The sequence below is a fragment of the Sminthopsis crassicaudata genome, chromosome 5 (assembly GCF_048593235.1).
Source record: "Sminthopsis crassicaudata isolate SCR6 chromosome 5, ASM4859323v1, whole genome shotgun sequence".
In the NCBI taxonomy this organism is placed as follows: domain Eukaryota; kingdom Metazoa; phylum Chordata; class Mammalia; order Dasyuromorphia; family Dasyuridae; genus Sminthopsis; species Sminthopsis crassicaudata.
In genome coordinates, this window is record NC_133621.1 from 287,492,109 (window position 1) to 287,509,285 (window position 17,177).

At 36.0% G+C, this 17,177-nt stretch overlaps 1 protein-coding gene across 2 annotated transcripts in view; it reads left to right on the plus strand.

The window, feature by feature from the left end:
- The window catches only part of NR1H4 (nuclear receptor subfamily 1 group H member 4), a 50,820-nt gene that overhangs the window by 13,583 nt on the left and 20,060 nt on the right, over window positions 1-17,177 (plus strand). The window contains exons 3-4 of one of the 2 annotated variants that reach the window (XM_074271344.1): window positions 4,373-4,525; window positions 16,928-17,061. In XM_074271344.1, the coding sequence (XP_074127445.1) occupies window positions 4,373-4,525; window positions 16,928-17,061 (287 nt within the window). The remainder of the gene's footprint in view (window positions 1-4,372; window positions 4,526-16,927; window positions 17,062-17,177) is intronic. The other variant, XM_074271345.1, reaches the window with a different exon arrangement.

A 17,177-nucleotide genomic window follows, 5' to 3' on the forward strand; every position in this document is an offset into this window, starting at 1 on the left:
TTTATCTTTTATTACAATGCATCATCCCATTACACTTATTTACTAGAATTGGTCCAGTCATTCCCCAGTCAATAGGCACATGCTCAGTTTCTAGTTCTTTGGAGAAACAAAATAAACTACTAAATCCCATGCTATTGTTGTTTTAAGCCACAGAGGAAATGGAAAGTCTTTAATGCAGTGATTTCTCCTTCCTTTGGATTGACTTTTGGTAATTCCCTTTTCTTACTGACTTCTTATTTACTTTTTTTCATATTGGGAGAATTTTAATTCTTCATCTCCATTCCCATTAGCAGTTCCTCTAAGTGTTTGTAGCAATGACAGTTGAAGGATTTTATAGATTTTTTTTAAAAAGTAATAACTTCAAAATCCAGGCATAACACCAAGCAACAATGGCTGCCTACATCTATTTATTTGGCATCCCATTAAATCAATAATTCCATCCTCCCCTCTCTACCTCATGTTTATTATCTGTATAGGGAGTAGAAACCTGCTGATGACCAAATGAATATGAATTCAGGTTTCAGATGTCAACCCAAAAGTCATATCTGGAAATGACTGAACACTTTTGTGAGGAACTGAATTTCAGAATAGGTCAGTGTCAGTCACATTCCTTTGGATGTCAGAGTCATCCACAATTATTGTATCATTTTTAAAAGCCATTTTTAAAGGAACAAATGGGCAATCATAAAGACCCTCTGGTCTTTGTGGTCACATTTTCATTTGTAACAGTGGATATCCATTCTTATGGTTTAGAGATTAAAAAAAAATAAATAAATAGTCCTTCAAAAAAAATTTCCTTATACAAAGTAAAACACCAAAAGGAGGTTGCTTATAAAATAACAAATCTCTTTTCCATACTTTTTGCTTTAAATACATATATGATATTTATATGCATATATGTATCTATAAACAATTCAAACTGTTACTTTCAAAACTGACCTGATTGTCTGTCCTTCTTTTTAAATTATTCTCTAAAATATAAAAATATAAAATATATATATATATACATGTGTGTGTATATATACACACATATATGTGTGTATTTCTATATCTAGCTATAGATAGATATACATACATGTATGTGGTGTGTGTATGTGTGTGTGCATTTCAATGCACCTTTTCTTTTCTTGGCAATACAATTATTCCTTCCTCCCACAGGTTCCTAAACCCCTCTCCCAGTTTAAAACAAAAGAAAAAAATTATAATAAGAAAATTGTAGTCACGCAAATCCATATAGTGACCAAATCCAATGTACATTTCTTTCATCATTTCTCTTCAGTGATTTGAGTAACATTCTTTCCTATATAACTTCTGTAAATGTAATTGGTCATTATATGGATCCAAGTTTTAGAATCTTTTGAAGTTTTTCTTCACCCTACTTTTGTCATTGTTGGATATCAATTCAGGAAGGTCCTTAGACACTGTCCATTGTAATTGTTTTGCAATTAAAGGCTAGGTCAGTAATCAGATAGAGTCAGGAAATCCCTTAATTATTATTATCTCTCATCTGTAAAATGGATTGGAAAATCCAAAAAAGGGATTACAAAGAGTTGGGTGTGACTGAGATGACTAAACAACAGCATGTTAAATCTGAACTATATATGTTTAGGCTATAGAATAAATGGAGACATAGCGAATGGGTGCCTGGAAGTCTTGAGTTCAAGTGCTGCTTCTGATGTTCATAGGCTATGGAACCCTGGTTAACTCATCTTGGTACACAGAAGGTGGTAATTTGCACATGTAGTGGTAATTCCCTCTCCCAGGAGTTTCTTGTACAATGAAATCACAAAGGCCAGTCCCTTTATAATTAAATATATGCTATTTTACCCATAAAGCCTTAAATGTTAGAGACATGGGAATCAGCTCAGTATAGCAGATTAAAAGCTATCCTTAGAACAAGGAAGACATTAATTCATGCTCCATTTCTGATGGACCCTAGCCATGATCCTTGGCAAAAGATGTATTGCTAAAGATCAAGTTGTCAAGAAAGCCTTTGAGATCATGACAGAATTAGACAAGTCTAATAGCTTTATATGAATATTTCAATGGCCATACCAGAAAACCAGCCAACAAATGAACAATGTTTATCAGTGGGAAAATGGAGGGAAGGAGGCTCTAAAGTCACAAAAACTGACTTTAAATCTTGGTTTGGCCATTAAGACCTGTGTGATCTTAAACAAGTCACTTAATTCTGTTTACCTCAGTTTCCTCATCTGTAAAATGATCTGGATAAGGAAATGGCAAAGCATTCCAGTAGTTTTGCCAAAAAACAAAACAAAACAAAACAAAACAACTGAGGTCATGAAGAGTCAGACAAGACTGAAATGATACAACAATCACAAAAATGATGAGGTTGGATTAGATGGTATTTGAGATTCCTCCCAACTCTTGAGTTATTACCTGTTAGGATTACTAAGTGAGAACTCGGGTTGTCTGGATAGTGACAAGGTGAGAATTCAGGTTTTCTGGACAATTACAAGGTGAGAACTCAGGTTGACTTGATAGAGGGGGCAAGCTCATTGGCTGGGGTGGTTCTTCCCAGAAGCCCTTGCATTATCCCACGCCCATTCTCTGGGAGGATAAAAGAGATAGCACTGGGCCCAGAGAGCAGATCGGCCTGGAGAAGGATAAGAGCTGGAGGAGATTCAGAGCCAGGATTCAAGAGAAAGACTCTGCATTGCATCAGGCTTGACGGGGCTCTCTGCAGGAAGGGAAGTCACTTCTAAGGACAAGAGTTAACAGCAACTACATGGAGACAACGGTTCACTACAGGAAGAAGAATCTGTCGGAGAGATTTGAGTAGAAGACACAGCAGATCTCTTCCCAGAGAGTGATCCGGCAGCTTCTAGAGACGACAGCTCGATACAATTACCATCTTGGGAATCATTGTTTCATTCTTTGTACTTTTTATCTGTATGGTCTGGTGTAGCAGGTACTTAAGTATTAGATACTTAAGAAATAGAAACTGATTAATCTGTAAACTAAAAGGGTTAAAAACAGATGGTTTCTAAGATTTTTTCCATCTTATCAAAATAATCAGCAAATTTTTAACAAGCAACTGTTAGTGTACTTAGTTCTGTGGAGGTTAGGGGCTTGGAATAAATAAGGTCTTGCCTTAAGGAAGTTTATAACTGAGATGGGGATACTCTCAAAGTCTCCCTGAGAACTTTGGAATCAATTGCATGACATGAATGACTGGCAAAAGACCACTCAGCATAGCCTGCTGACATCGAAAAAAGAGTTGCAAGATTTACATACATGGGCTTCACAGAAACCCTAGGAAAGAGGTATTGTTATTGAGCTCATTTTATTGATGAAGAAACTGAGGCAGCCAGAAGTTAAATTACATGTCTAGGACCACACAGCTAGTGGGTTTCTGAGGCAGGATTTGAACTCACATCTTCCTACTCTGAGTCTAGTGCGTTAGCTGCTATGAGAACTAGTTGTTCATAGTGATGCTAAGAGCATTTGAATGGTGCTTTGAGGTTTGCTAACTTTTTACATGTTATCTCATTTGATTCTCATGAGAGTCTCAGGAGGCAAGTTCTATTATGATCCATTTTACAGATGAGGATTCTGAGGTTAAGTGATTTGCTTGGATTCTTTCAGTGAGGAATTATTTGAAGGGGTCTTTTTGATTACAAGTGCACTCTGCTCACTGAGCCACTTCCTTGCTTCAATATAATAGTAGTTTATGTTGATATAGCATTAGGTGGCATAGGAATAGAGTGCTGGACCTAGAATTAGGAAGAGCCAAGTCTTCCTTCCTTCCTTCCTTCCTTCCTTCCTTCCTTCCTTCCTTCCTTCCTTCCTTCCTTCCTTCCTTCCTTCCTTCCTTCCTTCCTTCCTTCCTTCCTTCCTTCCTTCCTTCCTTCCTTCCTTTTCTCCCATTCACTTATTTATGCAGGTTGCTCCCTCCAGTACATTATAACTCTTTGAAGATCAGGAACCATTTTTTTTTTTCTGTGTCTCCAATGCCTGAAACAAATGCTTTCTTTTTGTTCATTTTTATATTTTCCAGTATAACTTAGCATATATTTGACACCAAAATGTTCATGGAATAACTGACCAACTTAGAAAATCAATAATTAACAGTATAATATTATAATAGCTAACAGTATAACAATAAACATTTGAAACTTTTTGTTAATAATCACAAACTCTAAGAATTGGCAAGAACTTTTGTGATCATCTGCTCTACTTCCTCCCTATATTAAAATTCCGCTTCCAACTTCTGACAATTTTCTAATGCAACAAGCAGTTTTCTTGGGGCTGATGTGCAAATTATCATGGGCTTCATCTTCCTCCCCAGTGTAATTTCTGCTGCTAAAGCAAAAACACCATTTAACACCATCCCCTATTGTTTTCACAGGTTTCTTTCGGAGGAGTATAACCAAAAATGCCGTGTACAAGTGTAAGAACGGTGGGAACTGCGAAATGGACATGTACATGAGAAGGAAATGTCAGGAATGCCGACTGAGGAAATGCAAGCAGATGGGGATGTTGGCTGAATGTATGTATACAGGTATTTACCTTACATAATCAGTTACACTGCCCATCACCATGTGAAAGCCATTCCTCTTTTTTATTTCCCAATTCAATTCAACACACATTGAGTATCTACTATGTGCCGGTACCAGAGATGTAAAGAAAGAAGAAAACCTGTTCTTGCCTTTGGGAGTTTACATTATTTACATTCTAGATTGTAGACAAGCAACTCCTTCGTATTCCAGCAAGTAATTAGGAAGTGTTTTTGTTATTTTTATACATGCAGAATCTAGTTATTAGATGAAAACATCTCTTGTGTTCCCCCTTCTCTGTTCCAGGAGAGCCGCCATCCTGGTGCAACTCACCCAACCTCACACCTGGATTATTCCAGTAGTCTGTCAGGGAGTGGAAAAGTGGGGTTTGACTGCCATTGCTATGATCTAAGTAGGTGGGCATAAGATAAGGGCACTCCTATCAATTTGGGTTGACACCTTTGTAGATCAGTCTTAGAAAATCATCTCAGGGGCAGCTAGTTGATGCAGTGGATAGAGCACCAACCCTGAATTCAGGAGGACCTGCGTTCAAATTTGGCCTCAGACACTTAATGCTTCCTAGCTGTGTGACCTTGGGCAAGTCACTTAATCCCAATTGCTTTGGTGAAAGAAAGAAAGAAAGAAAGAAAGAAAGAAAGAAAGAAAGAAAGAAAGAAAGAAAGAAAGAAAGAAAGAAAGAAAGAAAGAAAGAAAGAAAGAAAGAAAGAAAGAAAGAAAGAGAGAGAGAGAGAAAGAAAGAAAGAAAGAAAGAAAGAAAGAAAGAAAGAAAGAAAGAAAGAAAGAAAGAAAGAAAGAAAGAGAGAAAGAGAGAGGGGGGGAGAGAGAGGGGGGAGGGAGGGAGGGAGGGAGGAAGGAAGGAAGGAAGGAAGGAAGGAAGGAAGGAAGGAAGGAAGGAAGGAAGGAAGGAAGGGAGGAAGGGAGGAAGGGAGGGAGGGAGGGAGGGAGGGAGAAAGGAAGGAAGAAAGAAGGAAGGAAGGAAGGAAGGAAGGAAGGAAGGAAGGAAGGAAGGAAGGAAGGAAGGAAGGAAGGAAGGAAGGAAGAAAATCATCTAAAGCCTAACTTCTTAAACTGTGGTTGATGACCCTAAGAAAGAAGAAAAGAAAGAAGAAAGAAGGAAGGAAGGAAGGAAGGAAGGAAGGAAGGAAGGAAGGAAGGAAGGAAGGAAAGAAGAAAGTCATCTAAAGCCTAGCTTCTTAAACTATGGTTGATGACCCTATATGGGGTCTCATAACTAAATGTGGGATCACAAAATTATAATTTATTATCAGTAAGTTTGATTTGTATGTCTCTTATATACTGTATATACCCATATACCTTATATACCTTTATTTAAATACCTATATACCTTATATACTTTTATTTATATACCTATATACCTTTTTTTAGACAAAAAGGAGTCATGGGTTAAAAAAAAAAAAAAAAAAAAGCTTAAGAAGTTCTAATAGAACACCAAGATTTTCTGTGATTTTCCCCAGGAAAACACAGCCTATATGTGTCAGGAGAGGAACTTAATTCAGATATTCCTGCCTCCAAGGTACCACAATTGGAAAGAATTCTGCCAATAGACTCAAAGAACTTTACAGGTTCAAATTCTAGTTTTGCCATTTACTTAATCACTCCATGCCTCAGTTTTCTGTAAAATGTGCTGGTTGATACCTCTATCATCCCTTCCAACTCTAATTCTATGCTCTATGATCTGCATTAACAAAATTATAGATTTCAATTAGCTGAAGTTAGAGGTTTCTGACTTATTGCTTAATATAAAATATAAAATGTTTGTGTACTTTAATAAGAATAGCTAACACATTGTATATATCATAGAGATATAACTTTTTTTTTTTTTTTTTGTATATTGTCTTCCCTATTGGAATGTCAACTCTTCAAAAGATCTTTTGCCTTTCTTTTTATCTCTGGCTTTTAATCTACTTCCAGATACATAATAAGTGATTGTTGATTGATCGATATAATAATAATGAATTAATACTTATATAGCACTTACTATATGCCATATACTAAGCTAAGTGCTTTACAATTATTATCTTATTTGCTCCTCCTATTTATATTATGCTGTAAAGTTTACAAAGCAATTTGGAAACATTATCTAATTTGTCTATAGTTCATAGAAAGTGAGTTATTTGTCCAGAAGCACACAGGGAGTAAATGTCAGAGGTAGACTATGAACTTTTGTCTTATTGACTCACAAGTCCAACTTTCTATCTATTATACCTCACTTCCTTCAGAGCTAATAGTGAATTGTCTGGAGTTTTAAACGAATTCCTTTTAAGGGGAACTCTACCTGCTGAAGTATAACATTGCACCAATTGGCAGAGTTTCACACCGGAAATTAATCCACGCTGAGTTTTTAATATAATTTCGTCCATCAATCTGATAGAGATGCTGTATTAACTGCCAGCTTTGTGGGGGCACAGTAATCTCATCCCTATTTGGAATGCATACTCGTCTATAATTAATTTTCCAGTCTGTAAATTTTAGAAAGCATCCAGATTCCGAGATAGTCTCTATTCCTGCTGAAAATGTAAATAGACAAACAAATGTCATCCGAATAACTGTCATAGGGAATAATAGATTCAGGAAGGTGACCCTCAGCTTACTGTGCACAGGGTACAATAGTGGGAAGTCACATTGACATCTCAGGAGGAAACAACTGAGCCCTATGGGAAAAAAAAAAAGAGGTCAATGTAAATGATCCCAACTGCAGCCCCATGAAACTTTTAAAGCTGATGATCGTTTTCTCATCTTGGCATCTGGAGAACAAAAGATCCATCAGAGGTGCTGATATTTGAATCTGGTCTTGCAATGGAAACAGGGACTGCAGGGCTAGGGATCTCGGGTAGCTCATCTCTTAAACATGAGTGAGTTTGAACCCTGGCACAAAGACCCTAGGCATAGCACCAAATATGTTTAGGGATGCAAAGGAGGAATGGCCCTTATTATTTATTGATCCAAATTCCCCTTGATGGGCAAAGAAAACCTTTCAAATAAGATATTCTCTGGACAACCATTTAACCTAGAGTTTGGATTCTTATGTTGTGAGAGTAATAGGGGATTTTCCCATAAAGTAAAAATGGAGAGAGGAGTCCTATAAAATTTTTATGGCTAGGTTATTTTTTTAATATGATATACTATGATATACTCAAATGGCTAAATCCTTAGGAAGGAATTTTAAACCTTCACTTTGTGGCTATTTTCACATTTAATTGTAATCTCAATAACATTTTCTATCTGGTGATTAAAAAAAACTTTAATTTTATTTATTTAGCAGCTATCCATGTGGACAGAAAATTAGATCTGGAAACAGGAAGAACTGAGCTGTGTGATCCTAGGCACGTCACTTAAAAACTTCCTGTTTCAATTTCCATCATAAAATGGGGATAATAATAGCACCCATTTTCTAAGGCTGTTGTGAGGATCAAATGAGATAATATTTGCAAACCTTTAAGCATTATAGGAGGGCTAGTTATTATTATTATTTTGTCACCTTTTGCTAAGATTAAATGATCATTATTTAATTGTTTGTTTTATGTATCTGAAGATTAAAGGAACTTTTCTCTCCTCCCTCTTGGAATAAGGTGGAGAGTAGAGGGTCAAATTCTGAGGAGGGAAGAAACAAACATGTATGAAGTGCTTATTATGGAGCAGGCACTGTACTGAGAATTTTACACATTGTACCTTGTTTGGTTCTTTCAGCACTCCTGGAAGGTAGGACGATTATCCCCATTTTATAGTTGAGCAAACTGAGGCATATAGAGATGAAGTGACTTTTCTAAAGTCACACCACTTGTAAATTAGTCATATTTGAACTCAGTACTTCCTGATTCCAAGAATCAATTGGCTTCCTCTGTTACATACTGTGTGACACTGAACAAAACAATCTTTCAGTGCCCCCAAACAGTTCTAGGGGACAAATGGTATAGCTGGTATTGTCATTAGAAAGAGAGAGACAGAGACAGAGAGAGAGAGAGAGAGAGAGAGAGAGAGAGAGAGAGAGAGAGAGAGAGAGAGAGTGCAAGACAGAGAGACAGACACACACAGACACAGAGACAGAGACATAGAGACAGAGAGGGAGAAGGAAGGGAAGGAAGGATGGAGAGAGAGAGAGGAAAAGGGAGAGAGAGGAAAAGGGAGAGAGAAAGAGAGAGAAGAGAAAAGAAAAAGAGAGAGAAAAATTGACATTCTTATTATTTATTTTATTTATCAGTGATGAATGAGAATCTTCACAACTAAAATGACGAATTATAGAGAAACTATCATCTGTGTCTGGGTTTGTAATTTCCACACTAGGAGTTCCATCTTGGATGAATTCATGTGTTCTTAACATTGATTAATGCTTAATATTTATTAGAACAGAGTTTCTACTAAATAGGAGTCAAAAATAATAAAAATTATCTGATTTGATTTTTTTTTCCGTTAAAAATGCTGTATTTGTAATTAACTTTACAAATTTCCTTTTTACCAATAACCCATAGAACCTCTTGAGGATAAATCACTATTTTTATATCTATCCTTTTCTGTGCCAGTGACTTTCCCAGGGTCACACAGCCAGGAAGTGTTAAGTGTCTGAGATCAAATTTGAACTCAGATCTGCCTGACTTCAGGGCTGGTGCTCTATCCACTGCACCACCTAGCTGCCTCATACTTTTTATTGTTGGAGATTTCTATTATTCTTCCCTTATTCTTATCTGATCTCCAGTTATATTATCAATACATATTATTCTGCAATACAGCCTTTATTGATTTGAGTAGAAATAGAAAAACAAACTAAAATTTAAAACTAAATATTACTAAATGCCAAGCCTTTTTGAGATGTTAAGATCTGGGAGCTTGAAACTGGTCACTGAAGCCAGAAACACTTGGGAGTTCTTGGAAAGAGACAGCAGGCAATCCAGAGCCCTGGATTAATTTTTAAACAAAAGAAATTGATTCTCAGGGTGGGTTTGCTTAAGAATCTTAACCTGTGTGACTCTGTTTTTAAGAACATTTTAATAACTGTATTTCATTGCGATCATTTGCCTTTGTGATTGTATGTACTTTATTTTATACATTTAATAATGTAGTTCTGAGGAATCCTTAGGCTATCAAAGGGACTGAAGACATACAAAACATTAAGAACTACTGAGAGGGGAATTAGAGATGTCCAAGTATATATACTTCCTTTAGGCTATAGCAAGACAGTAGGACCTGTAGATGCCTAATTTATGAATGATGTATGCTTTTCGTACTATACAATATGTTGTACCATAGTTCCCTTTTATCGTCCTGCTTCAGTTTCCCTAATGGTCCTGCCTCAGTTTCCCTAATGGACCTGCCTCAGTTTCACTAATTGTCCTGCCTCAATTTCCCTAAATTGTCCTGCCTCCATTTCCCTAAATGGTTATGCCTCAGTTTCCCTGAAGTATTCTGCCTCACTTTCCCTGGTTGAAACCCTCCTTTTCTGCCCATTAGAACTGAGATAATTAGGGCTGTGGAGATCTGACATTCTAGAAGATAAGACTCCAGATGTCCTATCTCAGATACCTAATGGGATTGTTTATACTTCTAAGTCCAGACTTCCTGGCTCTAAGCTGGACACTTCCTTAATTCCCAGTTTGTAAGAATTTATGGTCCTACCCCCCAATCTGTCAGAATTGGATTGATGGTCCCTGCCTGGAAATTCCTGCTCTCAGTGTTCTGACTCTGTCCCTGCTTTTGTCTACCTGAGCTTAGAGTCATATATATGTCATTGAGAACTCACATTCCGGGAAGCTGGATTCTTGGAGAGATAGTCTCATTCAGTCCTGGAGGCAGAATGGATTCTGCTCTGCCTCCAGTAAATCTCTCCCTCCCAAATAAAATAAAAAGTCTGTAATCTCTATCGTGCCTCAGTTTCTCCAACATTACAAATATATAGCTGAAAGAATATTGGTTCTGAAGTCACTAACATGAGTTCAAATCCTGACTGATGTTGCTATTCTCAGTTTCCTCATCTGTAAAATGAAAGGAGTTGGATTAGATCAAGGATCTTAAATTTTTTTTTTTGTTTCTTGTCCTATTTTGGAAGTCTGGTGAAGCTTGTGGAATATTTTCATTTTTCACTTACTTATTTATCTATTTATCTACTCATTTATTTATTCATCTATTCATTTGTTTACTTATTTAGTCATCCATTCATTTGTTTATCTGCAAGACAATAGTAGTTAAATGACTTGCCCACATTCATGCAGCTAGTACCAGTCAAGTGTCTGAAGTTAAATTTGAATTCGGATCTTTCTAACTCCAAGTCTGGTCCTCTATTCATTCCACCACCTAGCTGCCCCTCAGAATGTTTTTAAATGCATAATATAAAACACATAGGATTACATAGGAATTCCAAACTTTAGGGAAATATACATGGCAATGTTTTTTTTTTTTTTCTCCCCTATTTTTTTCTTTTTTCTATTTTGTATTTAAATTTTAAGTAAATTAATTTTTTTAAAGAAAAATTCAGAGAAAATGGGAAAAAAATGAACAATTTTTTTTCTATCCAAGTTTACAACTCCCCTCAAATCAATTTACAAAGCCCATGAGCATCCATGGACCTCTGGTGAAGAATTCCTGGACTCAGGGCATTGTGTGTCCTTTACTATAGTAATTCCAGAATCTCAGAGGAAATTTCTACTTATCCACAGCTGAACAATGCCATTGAGTCCATCTCTCCTTCCTTCTTTCCCCTCTTACCCCAATACCCCAGCATGCTTTGGGATGAGTGTTTCTTTAATCTGGTATTCAAGAGTCCTGGTTTGAGTCCTACATCTGTCTTAGAGACCATGACTATGTGACAGTCACTTGGACTGTCTTTCCATCTGTAAAGTGGAAAACCATATTAATTTCATAAGAATATTAAAGAGGAAGATTAGATTAGATAGATAAAAAGTATTGGAATCCTTTAGAAGAAAGGACTAATGTTAGCTGAAGATCCCAGGTGATGCATGGGGATAAGACTGAATGGATACATGTATAAGCTTGATAATAGGAAAACTTGAGTTCAAATTCTGTTTGCTGTGTTTTATCTGGCCAAGTCATCTGATTTCCCTCACTCTCCTATTCTACATCTATGAAATGGGAGTAATAATAGCACATACTTCACAGGATTATTGAAAGGCCCAAAGGGTGTGTGTGTGTGCATGTATATGTATATAAATACTTATACACACATGTGTATATATGTATGTATATATATATATATATATAAAATTTTCAAAATCTGAAAGTGTTTTAAAATATCAATTTTTATTCATTCAGATCATAACATTTTTTGAACTTAAAGAGAAACCTTTGAAATCATTTACAGATACATGGATAGCTTTCAAGGACTCCATGAAATTGAATGAGGAAAAAAATACTAAATCTTTATTTTTACTAATTTCTAACTTAAATCTTGATTTTCCTTAATTTATGAGTTAAGCTATAGCAGGGAGTAGGACTGTAAATATCTAATTTATGAATGATGTATGCTTTTCATATCTATATAAAAAACAACTAAAAGAATGTTGGCTCTGAAGTCATATAACCTGAGTTCAAATCCTGACTCTGATGTTGCTGGTATCAAGTGTGAACAAGTCATTCTCATGAGAAGAGGTCTATAAGTTTCACCAGACTACCCTAGAGATCCATGACCCAAAGATGATAAGAACTCCTGATGGATGAGGAAACTGAGATCTAACAATTATATATTATTATTATTATTATTATTATTATTATTATTATTATTATTTTCCAAGGCAATTGGGGTTAAATGCCCAAGAGCACATAGCTAGTAATTATCAAGTGTCTGAAGCTGGATTTGAACTCAGATTCTCCTGATTTTAGAGTCTGTGCTCTATCTTCTGCACCATCTAGTTACCTCTATCTTAATTTTTTTTATATCTTCCCAAGACTGAATCTTGGATTTTCCACATATAATGAACACTTAAATGATTATTTTCCAATGAATGAATAATACTTTTTGTTTAGCAGATGGAGAATGATCATTTTATTAATTTTTTTCTGACCAGTTCCACTCTATACCAAGAATTTAAATAGTCTGAAATTTTGTTTTATATTTCTTTTGTCAGGTTACACAAATATGACCACATTGCTTTATTATGATACATGATTAAGTGGAAAGGATGTTGAATTTGGAACCAGATGACCTAGTTTTGAATCAAAGCTTTGCCCACACATTTAACCTCAGACAAATCATGTAACTTTTCTGAATCTTGGTTTAGTCATTTATAAAATGGAAAGGCTGGACTAAAAGATTTCTTAGATCCCTTTCATCAAAACAGTCAAACGTATCTAGGATATACTAAAACATATTTAACATGTATAAGACTGTCTGACATCTAGGGGAGGGGGTGGAGGAGAAAATTCAGAACAGAAGTGAATGCAAGATATAAAAAAAATTAAGATAGAGGTAACTAGATGGTGCAGAAGATAGAGCACAGACTCTAAAATCAGGAGAATCTGAGTTCAAATCCAGAATACAGGATAATTTGGAATTAATGAACAAAGTGGAGTTGTAAAAAATTACCCATGCATATGTACTGTCAAAAAAAAAGTTATAATTATAAAATTAATAAAAAAAAAAAAACAATCAAATGTGGCTAAAGAGAGCACAGCTTTATATTTCTGACATCAAGAAAACAATAGTAGTAGATAGATGCCCAGAACCTACATGAACATCACATCTTTATTCTCACAATCTACAACTTTTTTTTTCATGAGTTTTAGATTCAAAAGAGACCTGATTGGTGATCTAATCCAAACTATTCGTTTTCGAGATGAGATGAGAATTCAAAGAGAGGAATTGATTTTCCTAAGGTCACACAGATTAGTAAATAGCAGAGTAGAGAAAATTAGGAAATAAGTTGGCTTGGCATCTAAACTCAATTTCACATGGGAAAATGTCACATAAATTGAAAAAGTGATTTGGTGAGCTACACTGATGCATTAAAGCATTTATAACTATACAGAACTGAATTATTAAGGATTATCAACCATTTTGAGTTTTGCTTTGGACTTCATTATTGCCAGATCAATTAACCTCTTTTTGGTTTATTTTGTAGTATCCAAGAATCAGAATTGGTTCTTCAAGGGCATTGATAATGTCTATGTCCATTTGCAATACCAAAGACTTCCTTGGCATTTCTGTTCCTGGCTTTTCTTCCTAATACTGATCTCAGTAGTTCAGCAGATGACAGAGTACAGAAATGAGTTTCTAACAGTAGAAGGAGAGTTTGAACTACAACTAGAAGTAACTAAATAATTACAGATATGGCATCATCAATCAATTGATCAATAGACATTTATTAAGTGTCTGCTGTATACAAAGTACTGTGTAAATACTGGGGATACAGAGAGAGGCAAAACTCAGTTCCTGCTCTCAAGGAGTTTACCATCTAAGATGAGGGGACAATCAATAAATACATAAGTACAAAGCAAGCCATATACAGGATAATTTGGAATTAATGAACAAAGTGGAGGCACTAGAATTAAGAGTTGTTGGGGAAGACTTCCTGTAGAATACTAGATTTTAGTTAGGACTTAAAAGAAGCCAGGGAGGTCAGTAGTGAGAGTAGAAGAGGATGACTGTCCCAGACTGGAGAAAATGCCCAGGGTTGACAGATGGAGTATCTGTAGAATGGCTAGGAAACTTGGGTCATGGATCATAGAGTATACATCCAGATCCCATCTTCTTGGATTGAGTTTCTTTGTCATGGCAGTAACACCTGCCATTTACATGATGTTATGAGGTTTATAAAGTACTTTGTAGTCGTCATCTCAGTTGAACCTCACAACAACCCTGTAAGAGGAATCCTGCAGATATTATAAGCCCTAAATACAGATTGATCTTAAAGGACTGGCTTTTACTTAGCTAAAAGTGTCAGAAGCAGGATTCCACCCCAGGTCTTGCTAACTAACAGCATTTAAAAGGCAGTATGTAAGAAGACATGAGGTCAAATCCTGATTGTGCCTTTTACTACATGTTATTTACACATTCCTAATCCTCAGTTTCCTACATGTAACATGAGAGATGGACTCACTGAATTTGCCTCTAGTTTCATCATTCTATCCTCTGCCCCACTTTGAATAACTTAAATCTGTTCTTTAAGGAACATGTTTTGTGGCTTTTCAAATTATCTTTGTTGTTTAATCATTTCAGTTATATGTAACTCTTCTTGACAAAGATATTGAGTTCCAGCACACTTTGTGCCTGGGGAAACTGAGGCAAACAGGGTTAAACAACTTGCTCAGGATCACACAGTAAAAATGTATTTGAATTTAGGTCTTCTGATTCAAGGTCCAGTGTTTTGTCCATTGCACTATTTATTTGCCTGCAGTATTCTGATTCTGATTGAACCACCTAGCTGCCTGCTGCTCAATTTTCCAATGTTCAAATTAGATGTGTAAGAGATATGAATTTTCTATTGTTTATCTCCACTATCTCCATATCCCCAATAGTGTGTGTGTGTGTGTGTGTGTGTGTGTGTGTGTGTGTGTGTGTGTGTGTATGTTGGGGGAAAAGGGGGAAGAATCTTGAAACTTTGATAAATCTCAAGAAAGCATTAGAAACCCCAGAGGGAGGGGGTAAAACTGGAAGTCTGTATCTACTAAGTCTTTGTACTTTGTACAAGGTTCAGATAGGCCTTTATAGTTTCTAAGCCCTGGCCACTGCTTGCTTTCCTGCTTTTTTTGGTCACTGAAAAACTTTGGTCCTTCCTATCTGAACTCCAAGGTCGTCATGGAGACCTGTTTCTTTGCAACCACCCACCTGTGACTTGGAGGCTTTCATAGATTTTGTTTATGGAATTTCCCTAAAGTAGACTACCTTTAATCTTGGCACTCAGCCCGGGACAAAGGGCCAAGGGAAGTTCCCTCCCTACCACGCTCACCCCATACTCAGTTGTTCCCAATGATTTTTTAAAAATCCATTTCTCTAAAAGCCTCCAGTTATTCATCAATGTCACTTCCCCCTTCCCTCACCAGATTACATCCAGGTCAATTCATCATTCAGAATTTGGAAACCACAGAGTATTGCTTCATACCAAACAGATTTCATTGGTCTCTTATGGGGACAGGAGAAGGAAACAAATAACTTTAGCAAACACAACATTCAGCCAGTTAGTGAATTCATTAACCACTGACTAGGTGCCAGCCATTCTGGGTAGGGATAAAATAAAACAAAAATACGGTTCCTATTCTCAAGGAACATACATTCTAATAGCAGCCAATCTAAAACCCAGTTAAATTTTGATGATTTTAACTCCAGTCCAGTACTTATTTCAATATGATTTGGGGAGGTTTTTTTTTCTTCTAGAAACCATGATCATGGTGAAAATAAATATGTGCAGAAAAATATTTATTGTGGCAGAGATGTATTTTGGAATGGTCTATATAAATAGATGGCTCCATAATGGATAGATAGAGCATTGGGTCTGGAGTCAGGAAAATTCTTTGTTCTGAGTTCAAATTTGACCTCAGTCATTTACTAGCTGTATGACCCTAGGCAAGTCACTTAACCCATGCTATTTATTAAGCAATAACTGTATCCCTCTGGTTATTAATCCACTCACCTGAAAATTGGTTTGTATGAATTTTTAGAAAATGTATCCTTTGCAATGACTATCTGCAGGTTGGTTCAGTGCTGGATTTCTCATCCCCTTTTGTGTCACTTTGGCAGCATCAGATGATCTCTAGCTTTTAAAAGGATAAAATAAAAGACACAGAATTACAAAAAAAAAATACCAGTTTATACTGGAATCCTCTTATCAAACTATTATTTAAAAACAAATTCACAGACTCCAGGTTAAGAATCTCTGAGATTCTAGAGGGAAAAAGGATCTAGATTCAAATTTTATTTCTGATGCTTATTAGCTGGGAAACTAGTTAAGATGCAATTTCCTTATTAAAAAATGGAGAGACCAATTGTACCACTTCATCGAGTTTGTGGTGATGAGAAAATGAATAATTTTATACATAAATGTTAACTATTATCATTATTACATATTATAATCCCTTGTGTGTTACAAGCTAGTTGAGGGCAAGTGTGGTTTTGTTTTTTGGTCTTTGCATCAACCAGAGGCTTGCACATAATAGGTGCACATAGTAGGTGCTTAATAAAAGTTGTTGAATTGAATTGGTTTCAGTTTTTAATCTTTTTAACCAGCTGATTTATTTTCTTTCAGCAATTCATTTTCTTTCTGTATTCGTTTCATTCATTCGTCTTTCAACCTCCATGTCATAAGGTTGAAATAATTGGAATAAAACAGTCCATTCTGATGATGGATGATCATCCATGACTCTTCCCAACAGCATCTTCTGTGACTAATAAAGTCTATAAGTCCATGTATTTTTTAAAAATATTTCAGGCTTGCTAACTGAAATCCAATGTAAATCTAAACGACTGAGAAAAAATGTGAAGCCGTCTTCTGATCGGTCAGCCAATGAAGACAATGAAGGGTCTGACCTGAGACAGGTGACATCGACAACCAAGTCATACAGGGTAATCAAATTTAATCATGATTTCAGGGGATGCTTATTTTCATGGTTGTTCCTTTGCTTCATTCCAACTCATTACTTGTCAATATGAGATTCCTTTCCTGTAGGGGTTAGATGAAA